General features: G+C 46.8%; 1 protein-coding gene across 2 annotated transcripts; it reads left to right on the forward strand.

Annotated features, from left to right (window-relative positions):
• The first annotated feature begins 12,342 nt into the window (after window positions 1-12,342).
• Window positions 12,343-21,892, forward strand: G6PC (glucose-6-phosphatase catalytic subunit). 2 transcript variants are annotated; one of them, XM_032871728.1, is made up of 5 exons: window positions 12,343-12,615; window positions 15,422-15,531; window positions 17,406-17,511; window positions 18,136-18,251; window positions 20,196-21,892. In XM_032871728.1, exons 1-5 carry the CDS (start codon window positions 12,572-12,574, stop codon window positions 20,705-20,707), a joined length of 888 nt encoding a protein of 295 aa, XP_032727619.1. In that variant the 5' UTR covers window positions 12,343-12,571; the 3' UTR covers window positions 20,708-21,892. The 2 variants fall into 2 exon arrangements, with proteins under 2 accessions (XP_032727619.1, XP_032727618.1); XM_032871727.1 differs by having other exon boundaries at window positions 12,462-12,785.
• Window positions 21,893-22,244: the final 352 nt, after the last annotated feature.

The raw sequence follows: 22,244 nt of genomic DNA on the forward strand, positions 1-22,244 counted from the left end.
TGAGGGGCTCTGCTACTGTGGCTCACCTGCTAACCAATAGGCTCCCCACTGGGATCAGAGGAGATAATCTGAGCCACTCCGAAGGAGTGGGTACGCAGGGAGCACTCAGGAAAAGCCCTGAGGTAGCCTCGTTGGAAGACCTTCCTGGGAACACACGCTTCCAGCTGCAAGAAAAAGAGCAACCGGACCCTGAGGAATAGCCCAGAGAGATCCAAAGGGTCAGAGTTGTAGGGGGAACCTGGTGAGTGGGAAAGAACTCTGGGAATGTGGGTCTCCAGGGACTGTTGGACCTACAGACCCCACTGAAAGGACCTCAACCACCACACGCACACACACTATCCATGCGAGCTGGTCTTTTAGCGGCACCTGCTTCAGGTTCCCCCTCCAATACTTGGCCCATGGCTGATGGTTGGCCATGTTTGGTCCACTCAGGCTCTGTAGGCAGGTATACGCAGGTTCTATATAATTCTTCCTCTTCCTCCCCACATCTGGACTCTGTGACTGGAAATCAATTTTAAGGCTTTTATCCCAGACATCTGCCCATGGCATGTTCCTTATACTCCTTGACCTTATGTCTGTGGGCCAGAATATGATGGGGGGACTCCCCCTTTCTTAAACACCCTCAAGAAAAGTGAAGTCTCAGTCTTTCCTGCTTCTCTCATTGAAATGGAGCCAGTATGATGAAGACCAACCCGGGTGAGGTAATTTCCATCTGTTGCCTCACAACAACCTTGAGAAGCAGATATTATTATCACTCCCATTTTACAGATGAGAACACTAAGATTCCGAGGGATTAAGTAACTTGCCCAAGTCATCTGGCTAGTAAACAGGCAGCTGGGCTTGAACCCAAGCCTTTGTGGAATTGTAGCTGACAGCTTTCTCCTATCCCACTGCACTGCCTCACTGCCTGGCAGGCCTGGTTAAAGAATTCAACAAAGTGATGTTTGAGAAGTATTGTTGAACTTGGTACCTGATCCATGGTAAGTGACCCTCTAAGAGCAAAATCAACATGCAATGGACCAGAACAGATATATGCACAGTCGCCTTAAAGCAAAGGCTCTTGACCTTGACTGTGTATTAAATCATTGGTGGAACTTGTAAAACTCTGCATACCAGGCTGTACCTCAGACCAATCACATCAGAGTCCCTGGGGGTGAGGCTCAGATATTAGCAGCTCTTAAATTTCCCCATGGTGATTTTAACATGTATCCAAGGTTCAGAAGACTCTGGGACAGCAGTTCAGTTCTAAGCTTACCGGAGGAATATTGATACATAAAGATCTACAAAGAATGTGTCTAAAATATATAAATAATACGTTCATCAGAAGGTGCAGTAGGGGCGCCTGGGTGGCTCAGTGGGTTAAAGCCTCTGCCTTCGGCTCAGGTCATAATCCTAAGGTCCTGGGATCGAGCCCCGCATTGGGCTCTCTGCTCAGCAGGGAGCCTGCTTCCTCCTCTCTCTGCCTGCCTCTCTGCCTACTTCTGATCTCTGTCTGTCAAATAAATAAATAAAATCTTTTTTTTTTTAAAGGTGCAGGAAAGGAGCATTAGTGAATCCAACCCAGTGGGACAATCTGATCACGTCTAGAGCAGAGGAGCCAGCCCAAGCCCGGGCATGTCCAGCCCTGGAGGCACATTAGCCACTTGGTTGGAGGCATGAGACACTGTCAAGCGTAGCCCATGATCAACTTCTGATTCTGATTCCCAGCTCCTTGAGCAAGCTTCCCACCACACCTTGGTCATGGAAGGAAAATGGGCAAGTCAATTATATCTCTTGTATACATGAACTAATTGATATTCTGTTTTAAAATTCTGTTAAAAATTGCTTTTGCTTTGACAGTTACCATAAATGAAGATTCACCTGCAGGTGTTCTTTTGATAAATTTAGATCTTAATTAGATCACCCCTGGGTGATCTGATGAATCTGATTTCTGACTTAGGTCCCTCCCTTGGACTGTGGTGAATTCACCAAGAAACCATCATGGGGTGTCCTGGAGACATCAGCCAGACTCTCCTGCTACAACTCACCCAGCCTTGCCTAGACTTCACATCTAACTTCCAGAGCAGAAACTCAGTGTGAGACAATCCTCACCTTCCTTCCCTTCTCCTACAGTTTTTCCTTGGCCAGCTGAACCTCAGAGCTCCTTGGGGGCGCCTGGGTGGTTCAGTTGGTTAACGATCAGACTCTTGATTTTGGCTCAGGTCATGATCTCAGTGTTGTGAGATGGAGCCCCACATCAAGCTCCACACTGGATGGAATCTTAAGCTTGCTTAAGATTCTCCCTTTCCCTCTGCATCTCCAGCCCAGCTTACGTGCACCTGCACTTTCTCTCTCTCCCTCTCTAAAAGAATAAAAGTGAAAATAAATCCTCAGAACTCCTTACTCTCTGCCAGACATATGGGATCATTCACAAACCAGTTTCAGCACCCCCTGCCATCCTGATGTCCCACATTCCAGATGCTCCAACCATGTGGCCTTCCCCAGTCCATTCCCATCCACTCGTGCCTCTGTACCCCCTCTTTCCTTCCTCTGGTTCTTCCCTCTTCCCCCTCCCTTACTCCTTCCTGCATTTATTCATACTCGAATAGCACTCCCCGAGCAAACCTAGTTGCTTTGTTCTCCCTGTTGCCTTGGTACTTTGGACAGAACCCTACAAAGAGGTTCAGTGCTGAATTCTAGTTCACTCTCTCCATGTATCCTCCCTTCGCTCCCCATCTGAGACTGAGCTCTCTGGGGCAGGACCCACGTCCTGTTGGCCTCACTGGCCTGGTGCCTAGCATTATGGGTGACCCATAATGCCCATTACAGGTGCTTAAATACATCTTTCTTGAAATCTGAACAAACAATAACTATTGCTATAGTCAAGTAATTCTCTGCTTTATAAGAAGCCATTTCATATCTAGTTTTTCCTTTTTGACTACCTCAGAAAGGAAGATCTAAGAAAGCCCCAGGATTTCAAGTGAAAAATCACCCAGGCCGTACAGGTTAGGCCAGGACATGGGGCCAAAGGGCGACACTGACACGCTGAGCCTGAGCATTCCCTCTCCAGATGAGACCTGCACCGCTGGAATCATTATCCAGCAAAGGTCATAGAAAGAGGGGGAGATGGCACAGAAGGTTTCTGAGTAGGTGAACATTGGCAGATCTGAAATCAGTTCCCCACACTGGGCTTTTCCTGAAACAGGAGAAGTCCAGAGCCTGGGATGGACCCCAAGAAGCATGGGTTGGGAGAGTTAGAGGCAGAGGCTGAGTATTGACCCCCCAAATGCTGTAGAATGGGGCATGCATGTGGGAAAGGTGTTTGTGAGGCAACATCCCCAATGAGTTCATGTTTTCCTCATTCCACAACATGGTATAGTGTTCATGGTGGGGTTTCTAGAGCTAGATTGCTTGCATTTGGATCTGCCAAATGTCACCCTTGGGGAATTTATTTAACTTCTCTGTAGCTCACTTTCCACACCTGTAAGGTGGAGACAGTAATAAGATCTACCTTGGGGGGCGCCTGGGTGGTGCAGTCGGTTGAAGCTTCTGCCTATGGCTCGGGTCATGATCCCAGGGTCCTGGGATCGAGCCCCAAATCAGTCTCTCTGCTCAGCAGGGAGCCTGCTTCCCTTCCTCTCTCTCTGCCTGCCTCTCTGCCTACTTGTGATCTCTGTCAAATTAAAAAATAAATAAATAAATAAATAAATAAATAAATAAAAATAAAAATAAATAAATAAATAAAATAAGATCTACCTTGGAATTTTTAATAGGATTCAATGAGTTAATCCATGTACTTTTCCAAAACCAGTTCTTGATGCATAGTAAGTGCTCAATGAATACTAGCCAGTATTTCATAGTTCATTAACCAGCATCTACTGGGCACTTCTGCTACTGCATTAAAAAACCGCCCTAAAAACAAAACAAAACAAAACAAAAAAAACCTCCCTGAAACCTAATGACTTAAAACAGCAAACCATTTTATTTGTTATTTGTTCCATAGGTCAGCTATCAGGGCTGGGCTCAGATGGGAAGTTCTTCTCCTGGAATCACCCAGGATCACTCACACAGCCACAGATCTCTGGCAGTAGGACTGGAGCTGGATGGTGTAATTTGATGTCACTCACATGTCTGGTGGCTGGGCCTGGCCATCAGGTCATATGATACAGCAGTGAGTCTCAGCAGACCAGCCTTGACTTTTCCCCTTTGTGGCCCAGCCCCAAAAGGATAGCCCTAGTGAGCAGAGGTTTTCCAAGCCAAGGCTTGAGATCAAGCCCAGAGTCAAAGGATGGAGATGTAAACTTCACAAGTTGATAGGAAGACAGGCAAAGTCACAATGCAAAAGGACAGGGGGCCGTGTTGAGAACTGTCACAGCCATCTACATAGGCTACCATGATAAACACTCAGAGTTCAGTTCTGAAAGCTGGAAGAGATGTTTTCATGGCCCCCAGGGCTCAGAACATCAGGGAAAATGTTGAGACATAGGAAAAACAACTGTAATGCAAGGTTTGAACATGAGGAGTGCCCCAAGATCAGAACAGTGAAGTGCTAGGGGAGTTCAGGTCAGTTTGTTTCTTTACAGTTGAGGAGGGGTGAGCTTTAGTAGGTTGGGAAGGCTTTATTAGTTTGCCCTTGAACATGGTTAGAATCTGGACACGAAGGGGGAGGGGGGTAGCGAGAGGGTGGTTGGGTTATGGACATTGAGGAAGGTATGTGCTATGGTGAGTGCTGTGAAGTGTGTAAACCTGGCGATTCACAGACCTGTACCCCTCGGGCTAATAATACATTATATGTTAATAAAAAAATAAAAAATAAAAGAATCTGGACATGAGGGGATGGGGAAAATTGTATTCCAGGTGAAGGGAAGAGCAAATTTAGGAAAACAAAGGTGTATCAGGGAAATCCAAACCCATCTAATATAGAACTAGAGTGAGAGATCCATGAAGGAGAGATTGGAAACATAAGGCTAGAAAGATAACCTGGGATCTGATTGTGAGTAAGCTTGAATTTGAACTTCATTCTGGAGGCAATGGGGAGCCTCTGGATATTTTTTAGGTGACCAGTGAGAAGAACTGTATTGTAAGAAGACTCTTTTGCCAGTAGTCTATTGGAGGGCTTGGGCTGTCAGCGAGAAGAGGAGTAGGAGATCATTCGATAAGGGACTAACTAGCAGGTCTAGGCAGAGAGATTGACAAGGAGCAGCAAGAATAGAAAATATATGGTCAGAACCCAATGAGGCAGCATCAAGGATGACTCAAAGGTTACCAGGCTCAGTGCCTAAAGGATGGAGGAAGAAGAGAAGTGTATACAAATCAAGAAAGTCCAGAGGAGGAACAGGTCTGGAAGGAACTCGTGGATTTGAGGAATGTGTGGGACACCCAGGTGGTGTCCAAGCCACGTCCAACATCATGCCATGGGAGGAGGAAGAGGAGAGAGGAGAGGAGAGGAGAGCTTGCTGGAGCAACCCTGAACACAAAGAGGGTGAACCCTTCAAAACAGCTGTCAGAAGTGTCAGATGTGGCCAAAAGATCAAGGAAGAAGGATGAGAAAAGGCCAACCAGCAGATATGACAGTGAGAAGGTCATGGGGACTTCCCAGTAGAGCAGAGGAGACAGAAGTTGCACCAGGCTGAGGAGGGAGCAGCAGGTGTCCTGCTTTCTGGAATTCAAGGTTGGAGAGATCCCCTAAACTTCCGGGACTCCAGTGCCACCCTCCTTCCACTTCAGCCCTACTATAGTGAAGGAAATCTTTAAAATCCTAAAAATAGAGCAAACACTGTCTTTCCCTTTCATCCTAGAGGAGGGAGGCATGCAAGACTCTCCTTGCCTTTCTCCCTCTGTCTCCTGCCTGCTGGCCAGAGATCCAGCAGTGTCAGGACTCGTGTCCAGGGAGACAGGCGTTGGCGGGACAGACGGCTGTTTACTTCCTAGCAGAGCCCTGCCGTGTTTTCATAGCTCAGAATAGTTCCTTGGCCCTTTGCAGGCTTGGGGGTGGGGGTTGGGGGGCAGGGAAACCTCACTGTTTATTTTCAGGACAATTCCAGGCTTCACCTCTTCCTCTTTCTCTGCATTGTGGTCCTCATTGGGGAATTCTCAGAGGGGGTAAGGTGTGGGCTCAAAGGGTCCAAGACTACTGATTTCCTAATTATCTCCCCCCAGCTGGGCTCCGGAAGAGGGAAGGGCTCATAACTGGCTGTGCAGCGTGGTGTTTTGGTTGGGACAAAAACGCTCTGGCCATTAAGGAAAGAGTTGATTAAAAGACTGCAGGGCAGAGCTGGGGGAGAAAGAGAGGGGGGGAAGGGAAGGGGGAACTGCCCCCTCCTCCAGTCTCCGTCTGGGCTGGCTTCCAGTGTCTGTGCAGGGAGCTCCCCTCTACTGGAGACCCCCAGGGGGCTTCCTGGATGCCCCTGATGCCTGGCAGCTCTGGGCTGCATACTGGTATCTGGAAGGTGCCCAGAGGTGGGAGGAAGAACCAGCTTCACTGAATATTTGTACTCTGAATTTTTATTTTTATTTTATTTATTTTTTAAAAAGATTTTATTTTATTTATTTGACAGACAGAGATCACAAGTGGGCAGAGAGGCAGGCAGAGAGAGAGGAGGAAGCAGGCTCCCTGCTGAGCAGAGAGCCCCACGTGGGGCTCCATCCCAGGACCCTGAGATCACGACCTGAGCCGAAGGCAGAGGCTTAACCCACTGAGCCACCCAGGCGCCCTGAACTCTGAATTTTTAAAAACTATGTGATTACGTTGCCTTTTTTTTTTTTTTTAAGTAATCTCTATACCCAGTGTAGGGCTCAGATCCACCCCTGAGATCAAGAGCCCCCCACCACCAACTGAGCCTGCCAGGTGCTCCATAACTACAGGACTTTGGAAAATATTTTAATGAAGAAGATATGAATACATTTATCTTCTCCTTCTAGCAATAATGAATCATTGACTTCTGTTGGGTCATTAAAAGTCAGGAACCACGTCACGGGAGCTACTTTTCAAGGGAGCACCAAAGACTCGGGAGTGTTAACATAGGACGAAGGGTGACGGTCACCAAGTCTCATCAAAACTGTTGACAAAAGTCAAACCCAGACGACTGTAGTGACTCACCCAAGGTCACACAGCTCTTTCATCTTCCCTCGTAATCTTTTATTTTCCTGCTAAATCCTGGCGATAGCGGTGGGGGAGGGGTGGTCTTCACTGCCGCCTGCGGGAGGCCTGAGGGTTCTCTGAGAATCTTCTAAGGGAAATCAAGACCCTCCTTCTGTCCCACACCCACCTCTACTCCACCCCCCGCAGACCCCACCTCACTCCACCTCCCACCGGGCTGAGCTCTGCGGCTGCAGGACTTAGTTTCCCTTCTTCATTCCTCGGTTCCAATTCTTTCAAAGAATTTCGAAGAAGCCTTGAATTGAAGCAAGGAAGGGATGGCATCTTTAGCTTGAGTCACACTTCCTGTCTCACCTTGGATAGCCCCTCTTTGCCTCTGGGGTACAGACCAGAACGAAGGGGAAAATGAGCTTTTTGTACATGGTTCCAACCACTATATTGGAGACTTACTTCCCGTGCCTCTGCCTCTACAGTGCACCGTAGACAAAGTTTAACTCCTGGCAGGAAGGATGAAATTTGACAGCAAGAATGTGTCCTGAGGGCTCACGTGATTTGGCATTGCCCAAGGGTTGACGAGGAGCAGGAGAACTGTCTACCATCTGGTGGGGAGGGGACTGGTTGACCATTTGTGGAAACAGGATATTCTCTGGAGGGAACAACAGCTTCTCTAGAGAGGACAGTGAAGGAAGATGGGGGGCGGGGGGAGGCAAAGGACGGCCGGTCCATGCTTCCTGTCAAAGTTCCCATCGTCCACCTGATGTTGGTAGAAGGCAGACCCTGGGGTGGAAGGAGAAGGTAGTGAGCAGGCAGTTGTTCACTGTTGACAGTGAAGCAAATGCCCTCCGGGATTTTTTTTTTTTGGACAAAATGTCCAGCCCATCCTGAGACATGAACCACGCTCCCCCCACCTGGTCAACAGATGCACAGTTCAAGGTCCTGAAGCTGAACTTTCTCACCACGCCAGCGATAAATCAGCCATTTTCACCGGCTAACAATGATTAACCCACCTCTCCCTCCACCTGCTTTCCCCAATCTGTTTTTGTAAAAAATCAACAGGGTCACTCATCGAAAAGGTGACAGTCATCCATCCAGCCAGTGTCTACTGTCTACCCCTGAACACCTTACCCCCACTGATCACCAGGTAGGAAAAAAAGAAAACAAAGCAAATAAAGAAATTTTTAAAAAAAAAGTAAAACTGTATCTTGTACAGTTTCAGCTGTCATCCTTCAGAGAAATCTACTCTGCTCAAACCCCCAGATCCAAGCTGGGTTTTGCATGCCTGCTTTCGTGTGCAGACAAGGCCCTCTCCGGTGATGACAGCTGAGTGAGGCAAGGCAGCTCCTTCAACAGCACCCAGAGCCCCACCCAGAACAGAGGACGTGGCTGCAGGTGAAGTCAGAATTTCTTTTTAGTAAGAAATGCAATTTTTGGATGAGGTGTGCGGCAAATTCTGGCTCCTTCTCCTCCTCACTTTCCTGTCGACAAATAAACTTGTTCGAGTGAGTGAGTCAAACTTGTTCTTGGAGAAGGAGGTGCCAGGACCCTGGAACCAGCTGTGCTTACTTAATAACAGACCAGACTGTACTTTCTGGCCCCTTTCCTTAATGTTCCTTAATGTTCCTCCCAAACCAAGAGCCCCAAGCCTTTGAGTTTCTGTTTGTGGAGAAAGTGCCCGAGGAGTGCCCAGCTAGTGTACCTGTAAAAAAAAAAAAAATGGGGGGGGCCTCTATAATTTTCCATCTTCATTGCTTCCCAGACTTCATCTCCCCAGAGGGCATTAGTAAGTCTTGAGTCATCTCCACTGAGGACAAAATAAAAAAGAAGTCATTTATATTTGGACAAATGGATTCAGCTTTAATTTAAAGTTCTGCTTTAAATTTATTTTATTATTTTATTATTTATTATTTTATTATTAAGTTTAATTTAAAGGTCCACTTGACCTAACTGTCGAAGGCCTGGCCTCTCAGCCCCACCCCATTGTCAAAGTCCCTGAGAACATGGGAGTTTAACGTTGAATCCTCAGGGAGTCGCGCGAGGCGCTTTGCTCAGGAAATGTTTGTTGAGTTAAACTGGAAAACTTCTTGAAGGGGAAGCTGACAGGAGCTGCCTCTGGGAGACGCGTCTCTAAGTGATCGGATCCTCACCTAAATCTCTAGCCACTCCCATGCTTTGTCCACAGTATTCACCTCAAATATCCACAAGTCCTTTGAGGATCTGAGAACTCTAATTTTCTCTCTTCAGCTTTCTAACAGACTCGGGTCCTTTGGGGCCTCATTCTTTTCTGCACATGATAAAAATTTGCTGGAGGCAGCAGGATGGAGCTGGAGGGTGGAAAGGTAAAGACGAGTAAATGGTCTCGTGATGTACACAGTTGCTCCAAGAGGGTCCCCCTCCCTGGAAGGCAGCCTGCCAGAAGGCTGCCCAGTATGCCCCGAACGGGTTATCAGCCCCATCATGTGTCTCTATCAACATGAACCCTCTCCCTGCGGTTCTTCCAGAAGATAGGGCTCTCCACCGGCTCCCCACCTACCGAGCACATGGTGGAGACCTAGACAATGGCCTCTGGATATTTTGTCAAAGGATCTGCTCTGTTCACCCTCAACTCACCCCAGACCATAAAAGCTCCAGTCCCCAGGGATCACCACAATAGTTACTGAATACTTTTGAGGAGGGCTTATCTAGTAGAGGGAAGGGGCTATCTCTTTGGTTGGGGCCTCCTACCCTTGCTCTTGCAGTCCTGACAATGCAGAACACTGCCCCGCCCTTCACAACTCTGCCAACCACAAGCCTCACCAGCAGCTCCCCCACCATAAGCCGCTCTCTAGCCTAGAAGTGGGGGGGATGGGGTTGCTTGGACCAGGAGAGACAATGTGGTCAAGGGCAGTTGGAATCAGCTTGAGCTGGGTGGGAGCCCAGGGGAGGTGGGCGTGAGACTCCAGGTCATACCTCCTGGATGACGTTGTAATCATTTCCAGCATGGAATGTTGTCAACCTTTGCTACCCACTCATTAGCTCTGAGTTTCTTTTCCTTGTCCCCAATCCACTCCTTACAAGGCAATATGGACTTACCGATGGAAAATCCAAGCAGGTTTTGAAAAACTCTATTCCAATGAGCTCTGATCTTTGAAAATGTCAGTCCGTCACCTGATTCTGCCCCCAGCTCCCTTCAGAGGTCTAGGTGACCCAGGTGTGTGAGGCTTTGGTCTCTGCATGGCTACAGGATGATTTTGGCTCATGCAGGAAAGCGGGCAGCATTGTTTCTCATAACTTAGTTTCTGTTACTTCTATTTATTCCTTGTCCTTTATATATCTAGTCTCCAGAAAGTCCATTGCATTGACTTCCTGGAGATTATATATATATATATATATATATATATATATATATATACCTAATCTCCAAATACAAATGAAAGAAAGCGCAAACCCCTCAGGGAGATGCAAATTAAAACCATAATAAAATATCACCTTACATGGGTGCCTGGCTGGCTCAGTCAGAGGAGCATATGACTCTTGATCTCAGGGTCGTGAGATCAATCCCCATGTTGGGTTTAGAGTTTACTTAATAAATAAATATTTTTAAAAACATATATCACTGTACACCTGTCAGAATGGCTAAAATCAAAAAGACAAGAAATAACAAGTGTTGGCGAGGATGTGGTGAAGAAGGATCTCTTATGAACTGTTGGTGAGAATGTGAATTAGTAGAATCACTGTGGAAAACAGTATGGAGTTTCCTCAAAAAATTTAAAAGTAGAAACACCAGAAGCATCTGGGTGGCTCAGTCCGTTAAGTGTCTGCCTTTGGCTCAGGTCATGATCCCGGAGTCCTGGGGATCGAGCCCCATGGTGGGCTCCCTGCTTAGCAAGGGGTCTGCTTCTCCCTCTGCCTCCGCTGCTCCCCTGCTCACTCTCTCTCAAATCAATAAATAAAATCTTTTTAAAAATTAGAACTACTGCATGACCCAGTAATCCACTTCTGGGCATTTACCCAAAGAAAACAAAAACACTAGTTCAAAAAGATATATACATTCTTCTGTTTATTGCAGCGTTATTTACAATAGCCAAGATATGGAAGCAAACCAACCATCTATCCATAGATAAATGGATAAAGAAGAGATGGTGTCCATATAGAGATAAGAATAGACACACACACATGCACACACACACACACACACACACAGAGGAATATTACGCAATTATAAAAAAGGGTGAGGTTTTTGTCATTTGTGACAACACAGATAGACCCAGGAGGGATTATGCTGAGTGAAATAAGTCAGACTAAGAAAGACAAATATATCACACGATTTCACTTATATGTGGAATCTTAAAAAAAAAAAAAAGAAATGAATAAACACGAAAAGCAGAATCAAACCAATAAATACAGAGAATAAATTGATGGTTGCCAGAGGGAAGGAAGGGGGAGGAGGGGCAAAATGGGGGAAGGAGAGTGGGAGATACAGGCTTCCAGACCTCATGGGATGAATAAGTCACCATGATGAAAGGTACAACGCAGGGAATACAGACAATGGTATTGAAACAGTGTTGCATGGTGATGTTGCATGGTAACAAGCATAGCACAATGTGTAGAGATGTCCAATTGCTATGTTATACACCTGAAACTGATGCAACATTGTATATCAGCTACATTCAAATGCGTTTAAAAAAAAAATACAGGAGCCCTTTCCGGAGTCCCCAGTCACCAGCTTGCTGGTGTTTTTACGAAGAACTACATAGTCAGCACATTGTTTTTGCATGAACACACATTCATTCTACTGCTTAAACTTGTCTGTTAAAACCCCAAAGGTCCCGACCTGAAGGACATTAAGGGAGTTAATCAGTGCATTCAAAGATGATTATTTCCTGGCCATAAGAGCTACGGAGACAACCCTGGGAAGAGGGTTTGAGCTCCCAGACCAGGGACCCTTCAGAGATCCCTCCGCAGATAAAAGAGGCCCAGCAAGGTGATGGTTCCCCGGACGAAAGACCTTACCACATTTTAAAAGGAATATTCTTAAAACATGATAGCTAGAGAACCAAGACTTGCCTCTGTCTTCAAATAAGTGCACTTGCAGACAGGAAATCTCTACAAGAACCAGGGCAGATGTAGACTCTGTCCTGGGTCCCTGGGCTGGCTTCGGAGCCAGAGGGCAACCCTAGCCCAAGCAGTGTGCCAAAGTTAATAATTGGCCCAGCCGAGTACATGGCAGATCAGGCTGTTTTTGTGTGCCCGTTTTTCTATTTTACGTAAATCACCCCGGACATGTTTGCATCAACCTACCGGTGATGCACCTTTGATCAATAGATTTTAGACAAAAGTGGTTTTTGAGTCCAAAGATCAGGGCTGGGTTGACCTGCAGGGCAGATCCAGGGTGTATAAAAACAGTGGCAAGGCGCGGGCTGATAGAAGAGTAATCACCACCAAGTCGGTCATCGCAGCAAGGGCTCAACTGAAGGCTGCCCAAGGCGTCAGGAGTGAGGATGGAGCAAGGAATGAATGCCCTTCATGACTTTGGGATCCAGTCAACGCACTACCTCCAGGTGAATTACCAGGACTCTCAGGATTGGTTCATCTTGGTGTCCATGATCGCAGACCTCAGGAATGCCTTCTATGTCCTCTTCCCCATCTGGTTCCATCTCCGTGAAGCTGTGGGCATCAAGCTCCTCTGGGTAGCGGTGATTGGAGACTGGCTCAACCTCGTCTTTAAGTGGTGAGTAAGAGCCAGACAGAGAGGAGATCGGCAAGGGAAGAGGCTGGCATTCTCTCTGGAAATGTCTGTCCATTGGAAGTTGCCTTCTCCATGCTATTCGGGAAGACACAGGCTACTCCCCTCCCAACTTTGGATCATCTACTTAAAGAGGGAAGACAGAGAAAACCCTGTCCATGAGTTGAAGACACAGGCAAGGCTATTTCATGTGGATGGAAGGCCAGCTGTTCGACTTAGTGAAAAGGCTGACGTATAGGTTATAAGCAAAGAAGTCCAGTTTTATTACTTTGAAGCAGGATAGGTAACATAAAGATAGATGGATGAAAGATGGTGTATGAAAACAGGAAACGTGTTGGTAACTTAAAATCCATGGCATGGATGGGGCGCCTGGGTGGCTCAGAGGGTTAAAGCCTCTGCCTTCGGCTCAGATCATGATCCCAGGGGCCTGGGATCAGATCATGATCCCAGGGTCCTGGGATCAAGCCCCGCATCGGGCTCTCTGCTCAGCAGGGAGCCTGCTTTCTCCCTCTCTCTCTGCCTGCCTCTCTTCCTACTTGTGATCTCTGTCAAGTAAATAAATAAAATCTTAAAAAAAAAATCCATTGGATGGAAAAATGAGAAGCAACCCAGAGAACTGGGCTCCAACCCTCATTCAGCCACCCACCAGCTTTACATCCTGGGCAAATCAAAGCCACTCTCTGAGTTTCTGTTTTATAATCTGTAAACTTAGGTTATCTCTGGGACCTTAATAATAATTCTAGTTAACATTTATTGAACTTTTAATAGGTACTAGGCCATGTGCCAAGAGCTTTGCTGTGGAGTTGTTGCTACAATATAACAGATGAAGAGACAGAGGCATTGAGATAAGCGACCACAGCTCGATCAACATGGGGGTCAACGGCAGAGGCAGCACTGAAGCCTAGGCAGGCTGATTTCAGAGGCAAGGTTCTTAAGAACTAGGTTATAGTCAATGCTGATGAAGTGACTCTCTCAGGGGGCAGGTGGTAGTCCTAATTTTAGCATTTGTCAATTTCTCAGTCTTTGTATTCCCCTTGGGACCACTTTCAATCTACTGATGGGTCATGCTTGCAAAAGTCCTACATCTTTTACAATGGTTGGCCAGTACCAGTTGACTCCAGCACATGACTGGTTTGGCCTCTATTTCCACATCTAGAAAATAAAGAGCTTGGGCCAGCTAAGACCTTTACCATCCCTAAACTATCTATGTCTACTCTCAAGTGATTCTGAAGATGCTTCTAGGTCTAATATTCTTTGGCCATAAACAATAAATGTCTTTTAGTATCCAAAAAAAATTTTGTCATGGCATTGAGAGGACCAAGGTGTATCAATGTGGTTCTGAAACCTCTGTTGAGAGGTTGAAAAACTAAATGTTGTCTGTAATGCCCCCTATTCAGCAGCATGACCCTAAAAAGTAAACAGGTAAAGGGTTATTTTAAACATCTGATCTCAGTTGAAGAACCATGGATTTTCTCTTGAGTTGGCAGAGGTCAGAGTTAGTGGCTATCTCTGATGTCGGTGAAAAATCACTATTCCAGTCCTGGAGGGGCTGAACCTTGACACCTGTTTCCACAATGAAAAGCATATCTAGTACTTTATCTAGTACTTTTAAAAGGGAAGTGGTTTGGGGTGCCTGGGTGGCTCAGTGGGTTAAGTAAGCCTCTGCCTTCGGCTCAGGTCATGATCCCAGGGTCCTGGGATTGAGCCCCGCATCGGGGTCTCTGCTCATCGGGGAGCATGCTTCCCCCCTCTCTCTCTGCCTGCCTCTCTGCCTACTTGTGATCTCTCTCTCTTAAAAAATAATAATAATAATAATAAAGGGGAAGTGGTTTGTCTGGGCTGTACCCTCTTCCAAGGCAGAGAGATTACAAAGTAAGTGCCCGAAACTATCTCTGTCCTTACAGAGAGCAACTCTTATGGCAAGGAGGCCACATCTCCTGAGAGTGACTGTCCCTGGGGCCCAGGCACATTTTCTGATGTCGGAGGAAACCCAAGATTCCCTGAGACCTGACGGAACAGCATAGGGACCTGGCAGGATTTGCAAGCCCAAGGTGCAAATTGTGGTTCTTTTTTTTTTTTTAAAGATTTTATTTATTTATTTATTTGACAGACAGAGATCACAAGTAGGCAGAGAGGCAGGCAGAGAGAGTGGGAAGCAGGCTCCCCGCTGAGCAGAGAGCCCATGCGGGGCTCAATCCCAGGACCCTGAGATCACGACCTGAGCCAAAGGCAGAGGCTTAACCCACTGAGCCACCCAGGTGTCCCGCAAACTGTAGTTCTGTATGTGTCCTTCCAGGACCAATTCTTCCTGGGGTTTAAAAAAAGTCACAGAGCTTCCATTAATATGGATTTTTAGGATCTCGGGTTTATTTCTGTTTGAGTAAATAATACTTTCGAGTCGTTCCAAATTCAAAAGTTATATAAAGGATGTACCAGAAAAAGTCTCCCTCCCCTACCACTCACCAGCCACCCCATTCCCCTTCTTGGAGGCAGCCAAAGCTAATAGTTTTCTGTTTCGGATCACATGAATCTTCTCACACTACTCCCTGTTCCCCAAGGTGTGGGCTTCAGGCAAAAGGGTTCCTTCAGTAACTCTAGACGCTGGTTCTGCTTTTTTACAGGATTCTGTTTGGACAGCGTCCATACTGGTGGGTCATGGACACAGATTACTACCACAACACCTCTGTGCCGCTGATAAAGCAGTTTCCAGTCACCTGTGAGACTGGACCAGGTGAGAGTCCCCGCCCTGGTAGAGACAGAAGCTGGGTGGACCTTGCTTACTGTGGCCACCTCTCAGCAGTCAGTGTAGATGAAGCTGTCTTTGAGGGGACAGGAGGAGGACAGCTCCTTCAAGCTTTAGTCAGTCTTCAGTTGGGTACAACTCCATGTTAATTTAATTCAAGGAGGCCCCCTGAAGAGCACATCTCTGCTGATTTAGAAATCTGCCTGATGTTTCCAGAACCTGAATGGCTAGTCCAGGGAGGCAAGGGTATTCTTATAGGCAAAGGGCTCATGACAGTAATGGCACTGTGGCCCTTCGTCCGGGGAGGGAAAGCAGGAGAAGGCTAAGCCTCTGGCTTGTTCTTCCCCAAGGACCAGCCAAGTAGAGGTATCTTCCTGAACCGACTGTTCAATCCCACGCCATGTTTGTGCTTTTTTTTTTTTTTAAGATTTTATTTATTTATTCGACAGACAGAGATCACAAGTAGGCAGAGAGGCAGGCAGAGAGAGAGAGAGAGAGAGAGAAGGAAGCAGGCTCCCCGCTGAGCAGAGAGCCCAATGCGGAGCTCGATCCCAGAACCCTGAGATCATGACCTGAGCCGAAGGCAGAGGCTTTAACCCACTGAGCCACCCAGGCGCCCCATGTTTGTGCTTTACTAGACACAACCAAACAGTTCTTATGCAACCCAATGATAGATTAGATTTCCTTTTCTGGTAGGCAATGGACTATCCAACCGCTTCACTCACCCTTAAGTCTTGGTGCCAGCATCCCTTCCTCAGGGGCCCATCCCTAACTCCCAAACTAGGGCATGGCCCTTAGTTATTTCTTCTCGCAAATCCTTTGCTCACTTCAGAGCATATTCATTCACTTTATTTTTTATTTATTTACTTTATTTAAATTTTTAAAAATTTCATTTTATTAAAAATTTATTTATTGAGCACCTACACCATGACAGACATTGTTCTAAGTACGTGGAGTACCTTTAGTGAATAAAAGAGACAAAGATCGCTGTCCTTGTGCAGCGAAGTTTGAATGGTGTGTGTGTGTGTGTGCACATGCATGCACAATATACACAATCATATTTCATGAGTAAAAGATAAAGGATTTTAGAAGAAGAGGAAGATGAATAGGAGGAGGAGAGGAGGAAGAAGGAGCAAAGGAGGAGGAGGAGGAGAAAAGGAAAGGCAAGGCGTTATCTCTGGGATGCCCTGGCAAGCAGACTCAGATGTAGATTAGCATGCAAGAGTCCATGTGTTGAATGTGGGAGGAACCCAGTTGGTCAGAGAGATGGAGCACAAGCAGGGGGAGCGACAGAAGGAGAGGGAGAAGCAGGCTCCCCACTGAGCAGGAGCCCCATGAGGGGCTCAATCCCAGGACCCTGGGATCATGACCTGAGCTGAAATCAGATGCTTAACGAACTGAGCCACCCAGGCGCCCCTAGATATTTGTTTGATAAATGACTAAAGGGATGAATGGGTGGATGGCAGGATTGGTGGATGGACGGATGAAAGGTTGGAAAGATGGGTGGTGGATGGACAGATAGTTGGATGGATAGATGGATAGAAATATGGGTGGGTGGATGGATGGATGGATAGAGGACATGTCCTAGCAGTGTCCCAGATGGAGACTTTTTTTTTTTTAAGATTTTATTTATTTGACAGAGAGAGACATCGAGAGAGTGAACACAAACAGGGGCAGAGGGAGAGAGAGAGGGAAAAGCAGGTTTCCTGCCGAACAGGGAGCCTGATGCGGGGCTCGATCCTAGGACCCTGGGATCATGACCTGAGCCAAAGGCAGACGCATAACGACAGAGACCCCCAGGAGCCCCTAGGTGGAGACTTTTCAACTTTAGTTCATCCATTCCTCTCTTCCCTACTCTTTAGGGAGTCCCTCTGGTCATGCCATGGGCACAGCGGGTGTATACTACGTGATGGTCACATCCACCCTCGCTATCTTCCGGGGGAAGAAAAAGCCAACATACAGATTTCGGTAAGAACTCAGCACTGGGGACTGGCGGCTGGAGGGCAGGAGGTGACTGTCTCTGTAAATGGACATACCACTTGCTCTTCCCCACATTCCACACCACTGGCCCACCCCGCCTTGGGCTGGTAGTGAGCCGAGTGGTGGCATTTCTGCTGAGGGCAAGCATGAAGGTCACAGGATGTCAGGGCTGGAAGGGACCTACAAGCACAACCCCTCCCTTTACAGATAAGGAAATAAGGCCCAACACAGTAACTGGGACTTCTCAAGATCAGACAGCGTCCTACTAGCGGGGTTTAAATAAAAACCCACTTCTGTACCAACCAAAGAGTCGCCTTGTCCAGGTTGAAAAACAAAGGCACATAAGACATTCCTACTACAGAGTTCTGAGCCCACAGCCACTGTGGAAATGGTTAATTATCACACACACATAAAATAGGGGAGCTTAACGTTCACGTGTGCAAGCGTTCACCACGTGACACGGGCATCTCTGCGCTTTGGAGTACGGGCTTCGAATTTATAAAAATTCCGTGGACAGCGCCTCAGTTGGCCAGGTTCTGGCGTTCCTGCCAGGGCTGTCCTCGCTAAGGGATGCGTACCCGGGTGCTGTTCTGACCACCTCTCCTCTTGCAGGTGCTTGAACGTCGCTTTGTGGTTGGGATTCTGGGCCGTGCAGCTGAATGTCTGTCTGTCCCGAATCTACCTCGCCGCTCATTTTCCCCATCAGGTTGTTGCCGGAGTCCTGTCAGGTATCAGCTGCTCTGGCTTTCTCCCTTCCTGCCCCTCCTATCCCGTGTCTCCCCAAATGGGACAAAATCCCAGCATGCCAGTTGTGCTCTGGGTGTCATCAGTGCTGTTAGCGTTTCAGCGGGCTGAATGGGAAGGGTGGGGAAACTCTTCATTTCTACAGGAGTGCCCAGATGTACGCAATTCAAAGTGTTTCAGAAAAGTTGCAATACGTCAAGTTTATTTACTCAATTGAATTAGCTGGAAATTTCCTTTTCATATTCTTTATCTCTTACTGATCTTCAGCTGGAAACTGCCCCCCTCATTCTGTTGTTGGGTTGTTGTTTTTTTTAAGGTTTTATTTCTTTATTTAGAGAGAGAGTAGGGAAAGGGCAGAGGGAGAGGGGGGAAAAAACCTCAGATAGACTCCGCACTGAGAATGAAGCCAGATATGGGGTTCAGTCTCAGGATCCTGAGATCACGACCTGAGCTGAAATCAAGAGTGGGATGCCTAACTGACTGAGCCACCCAGGCGCCCTGGTCCTTAGTTTAGTTTTAAGGGAATCTACCAAATTTAACAAATAAACAGGGTCCTAGAAAAGCTCTTTATTTGGGTAAATCAATTTGCAAACCCACAGTTGGTCTTTCTTATAGGACCAGAGTTTTGAATACAGTTGATAACTGAACAACACAGGGGTTAAGAGCCCTGACCCTCTATGTACTCGAAAATCCGCATATACCTCTGACTCTCCCCAAACTTACCTACGAATAGCCTAGTGTTAGCTGGAAGTCTTACCGATAACATAAACAGTCAATTAACACATATTTTGTATTATGTATTATACCCTGTATTCTTACAATAAAGCAAGAGAGAGAAAGAAAATGTTATTCAGAAAATCATCAGGAGCAGGGGTACCTGAGTGGCTCAGTTAGTTAAGAGTCTGCCTCTGGCTCAGGTCCTGATCTCAAGAGTCGTGGGATCGAGCCCCACATGGGGCTCCCTGCTCAGCGGGGAGTATGCTTCTCTCTTTGCCCCACTTCCTGCTTATGCTACCTGGCACTCTCTCTCTCACTCTCTCTCAAATAAATAAATAACATCTTAAAAAAAAAAAGAAAATCAGCAGGAAGAGATAATACATTTACAGGGATCTACTGTAGTCATCAAAAAAAATCTGCATATAAGTAGACCCACCTAGTTCAAACTCATGTTGTTCAAGGGTCAACTATACTTGAGTTGTCTTAGATCCCATTTATAAGGGGCTAAAAGACTTAGGTTAAGTGTAAGAAAGACTTTCTTTACATTGTGGGAGGTCCTGGAATATAAGACCTTAAGAACATTGTAAAATCTCCCCCCTGGAGATGGGTGAGAGCAGAACACAGTAGCATTACAAGAGTGTGGAGTCCAAGGGAGATGAGGGTTTCACCACAACCACAGAAGTAAGGCAGCCTACTGGGTGCCCTGTTTGAGAAGGAGCCTGAAAGCCATGTTACATGAAAGACCTGAGAAGGCATAGGTTAGAGATAAGAATAATTGTCTTCAAATGCATTTTCTACAGAGGTTCTAGATTTACAACTTCACTCCTACAGAAATAACTGAGACCAACAGATGGGATGGGGGCGGCGGGGACACAAGGCAGATTTTTTGATAATTCATTCAAAGATGAAATGGGCTGCCCAAGTGGGAGTGAGGTCTCTACCCCTGTGGGTATTCAAGTAGAAACATGAGGGCCCCGACAGGAAGCACGAGTGCAGTGAGAGAATGTATGCGACATGCCTCTTCCATCTTCCCATCCACCTACGTATGGGAATAAAACAGGTGACGCTCTAATCTGGCACCTGAGATTTAATGTCACAATGGCAGGATGGATGGCAGGTCATCCATGGCTCCGAACCCACCCCCCACTGCCCCGATAGCTGAAGGGCTGGAGTCTTCCCTACTTCTCACAGCCATTCTTTCTCCCACGCAGGCATTGCTGTGGCTGAAACTTTCCGCCACATCCAGAGCATATACAATGCCAGCCTCAAGAAGTACTTCCTCGTCACCTTCTTCCTGTTCGGCTTTGCCATTGGATTTTACCTGCTGCTCAAGGGGCTGGGCGTAGACCTCCTGTGGACGCTAGAAAAAGCCAAGAGATGGTGCCAGCGGCCGGAATGGGTCCACATTGACACGACGCCCTTCGCCAGCCTCCTCAAGAACGTGGGGACCCTCTTCGGCCTGGGGCTGGCTCTCAACTCCAGCATGTACAGGGAGAGCTGCAAGGGCAAGTTCAGCAAATGGTTCCCATTCCGCCTCTGCTGCATCGTGGCCTCTCTCATCCTCCTGCACCTCTTTGACTCTCTGAAGCCCCCATCCCAAGTGGAGCTGATCTTCTACGTCCTGTCCTTCTGCAAGAGTGCGGCCGTGCCCCTGGCATCTGTCAGCCTCATCCCTTACTGCCTTGCCCGGGTCCTGGGCCAGCCGGACAAGAAGTCTTTGTAAGGGCCTCGGAGCCTACAGAGTTCAAGGTCAACTACTGACCGACCGTGCCAACCTCTGAGGGAGGCTAGGGTCTTCTGCCAGCCCAGAGGCCAGAGGTGCTAGAGTCAGCCGGGGGACCCCTCCCTCCTTTGCAATTCTAATTGTATTGGGTGGGGGGTTTTTTGGAAAGCAAATAAGGCTAATTGAGAAAGCCTTATCTTTTAGGAGTTGGGTCCTTCTGGATTTTTCCCTGAAGACTTACTTGCTCTTCTTTGAGATAACGTGAAAGCAAGACTTCCAGGTAGGGCCTGCTCGCCACCCAGGCTGGGGATCTCAACTGAGAATTTTCTACCTGTCCCCTTCCTTACGCAGAAAAGGGAAAGGAGAAAGGAGCAGTGGACTTGACAGAGAAAGAAGGATGATGGGTTAAGGAAGACTTTTTCATATCCTGCACATCTTGTAAATTATGTTACACAATATCTAAATGGCTTTGATTATATTTGAGTCTTTAGGTAAGGCACTCTTAATAGTGGGGGACCAACTTAGAGTATAATTAATGGGCAATTAATGGGGTAATTCTGCTTCTTATATTTTTCTGTTATATATCCATGGTCTTTGCATTTACCGGGATTCCTGAATGGCTGCAGTAACCTTGATTTGTACTGGGTCAGAGCATTCAGATATAATCAATTTCTCCTCTATCATACTAGATCTCCCTCCTTGTTAGCCCAGCTCTGCTTTCCCTAGAATTTTCCACTGGCTCCACATCCTGTCAGATACAGAGATGCCTAAAAGCAGCTCTGGGGCAGTGCTTGTGTATGGTTTAGTTAAACTCTGAAATCTTGGACAAAAAAGCGAGGAGAGGGCAAGGAGAAGGCAAGGAATCCTCTCCCCAGAAGGTCACTCCAATGTTACTTTTGATTCTTACAGGGTAAATATGACTCCTTTCTCTATCCCAAGACAACCAAAAGCACATTCTTAGAGGAAAAGCCAGCTTTCCCTTGCCTGTTCTTAAGTCTCAGCTGATTCGCAGAATATGTCTTAAAAAGAATGTTTAAGCCTATTTATTTGAGAGTCCTTGTTTTTGCTACTAATTATACAGTTCACCATATATTACCATTCACACCAGCCATCCTGGTCATAACATCTTTGAAAAGAAAAATATATATGTGCAGTATTTTATTAAAACAACATTTTATTTAAGAACGAAGTCTTGCTGATTACTGTATTTTAGATGCAATTCGATCTGAAGGTTCTAATTCTGGCTTGGCTAAATTTCTAGCTCTTTTTCTATTTCCCTAAACAAATCATTTAGTCTCCGTGTACCTATATTTTCCCTTCGGAGAAAGAGAGTCTTGGGCTGGCCAGGAGTGCCCGTGGAGCTGGGGGGCCTACAAAGTGTCCACGGGGGCACAGATAGTGTGGAGGGCATCGAGGCAGGCACAATATCATGAGCCAAGATTAAACATGAGTTACCAGACCACAGGTCAGCATGAGTGGCTCGAAGGGATCAAGCTGCAACTTAAAGACAAATACACAGGGTCATTAACCAAACTAA

This window comes from Lontra canadensis, unplaced genomic scaffold (genome assembly GCF_010015895.1).
Source record: "Lontra canadensis isolate GAN:19392208 unplaced genomic scaffold, GSC_riverotter_1.0 scaffold43, whole genome shotgun sequence".
NCBI lineage: Eukaryota > Metazoa > Chordata > Mammalia > Carnivora > Mustelidae > Lontra > Lontra canadensis.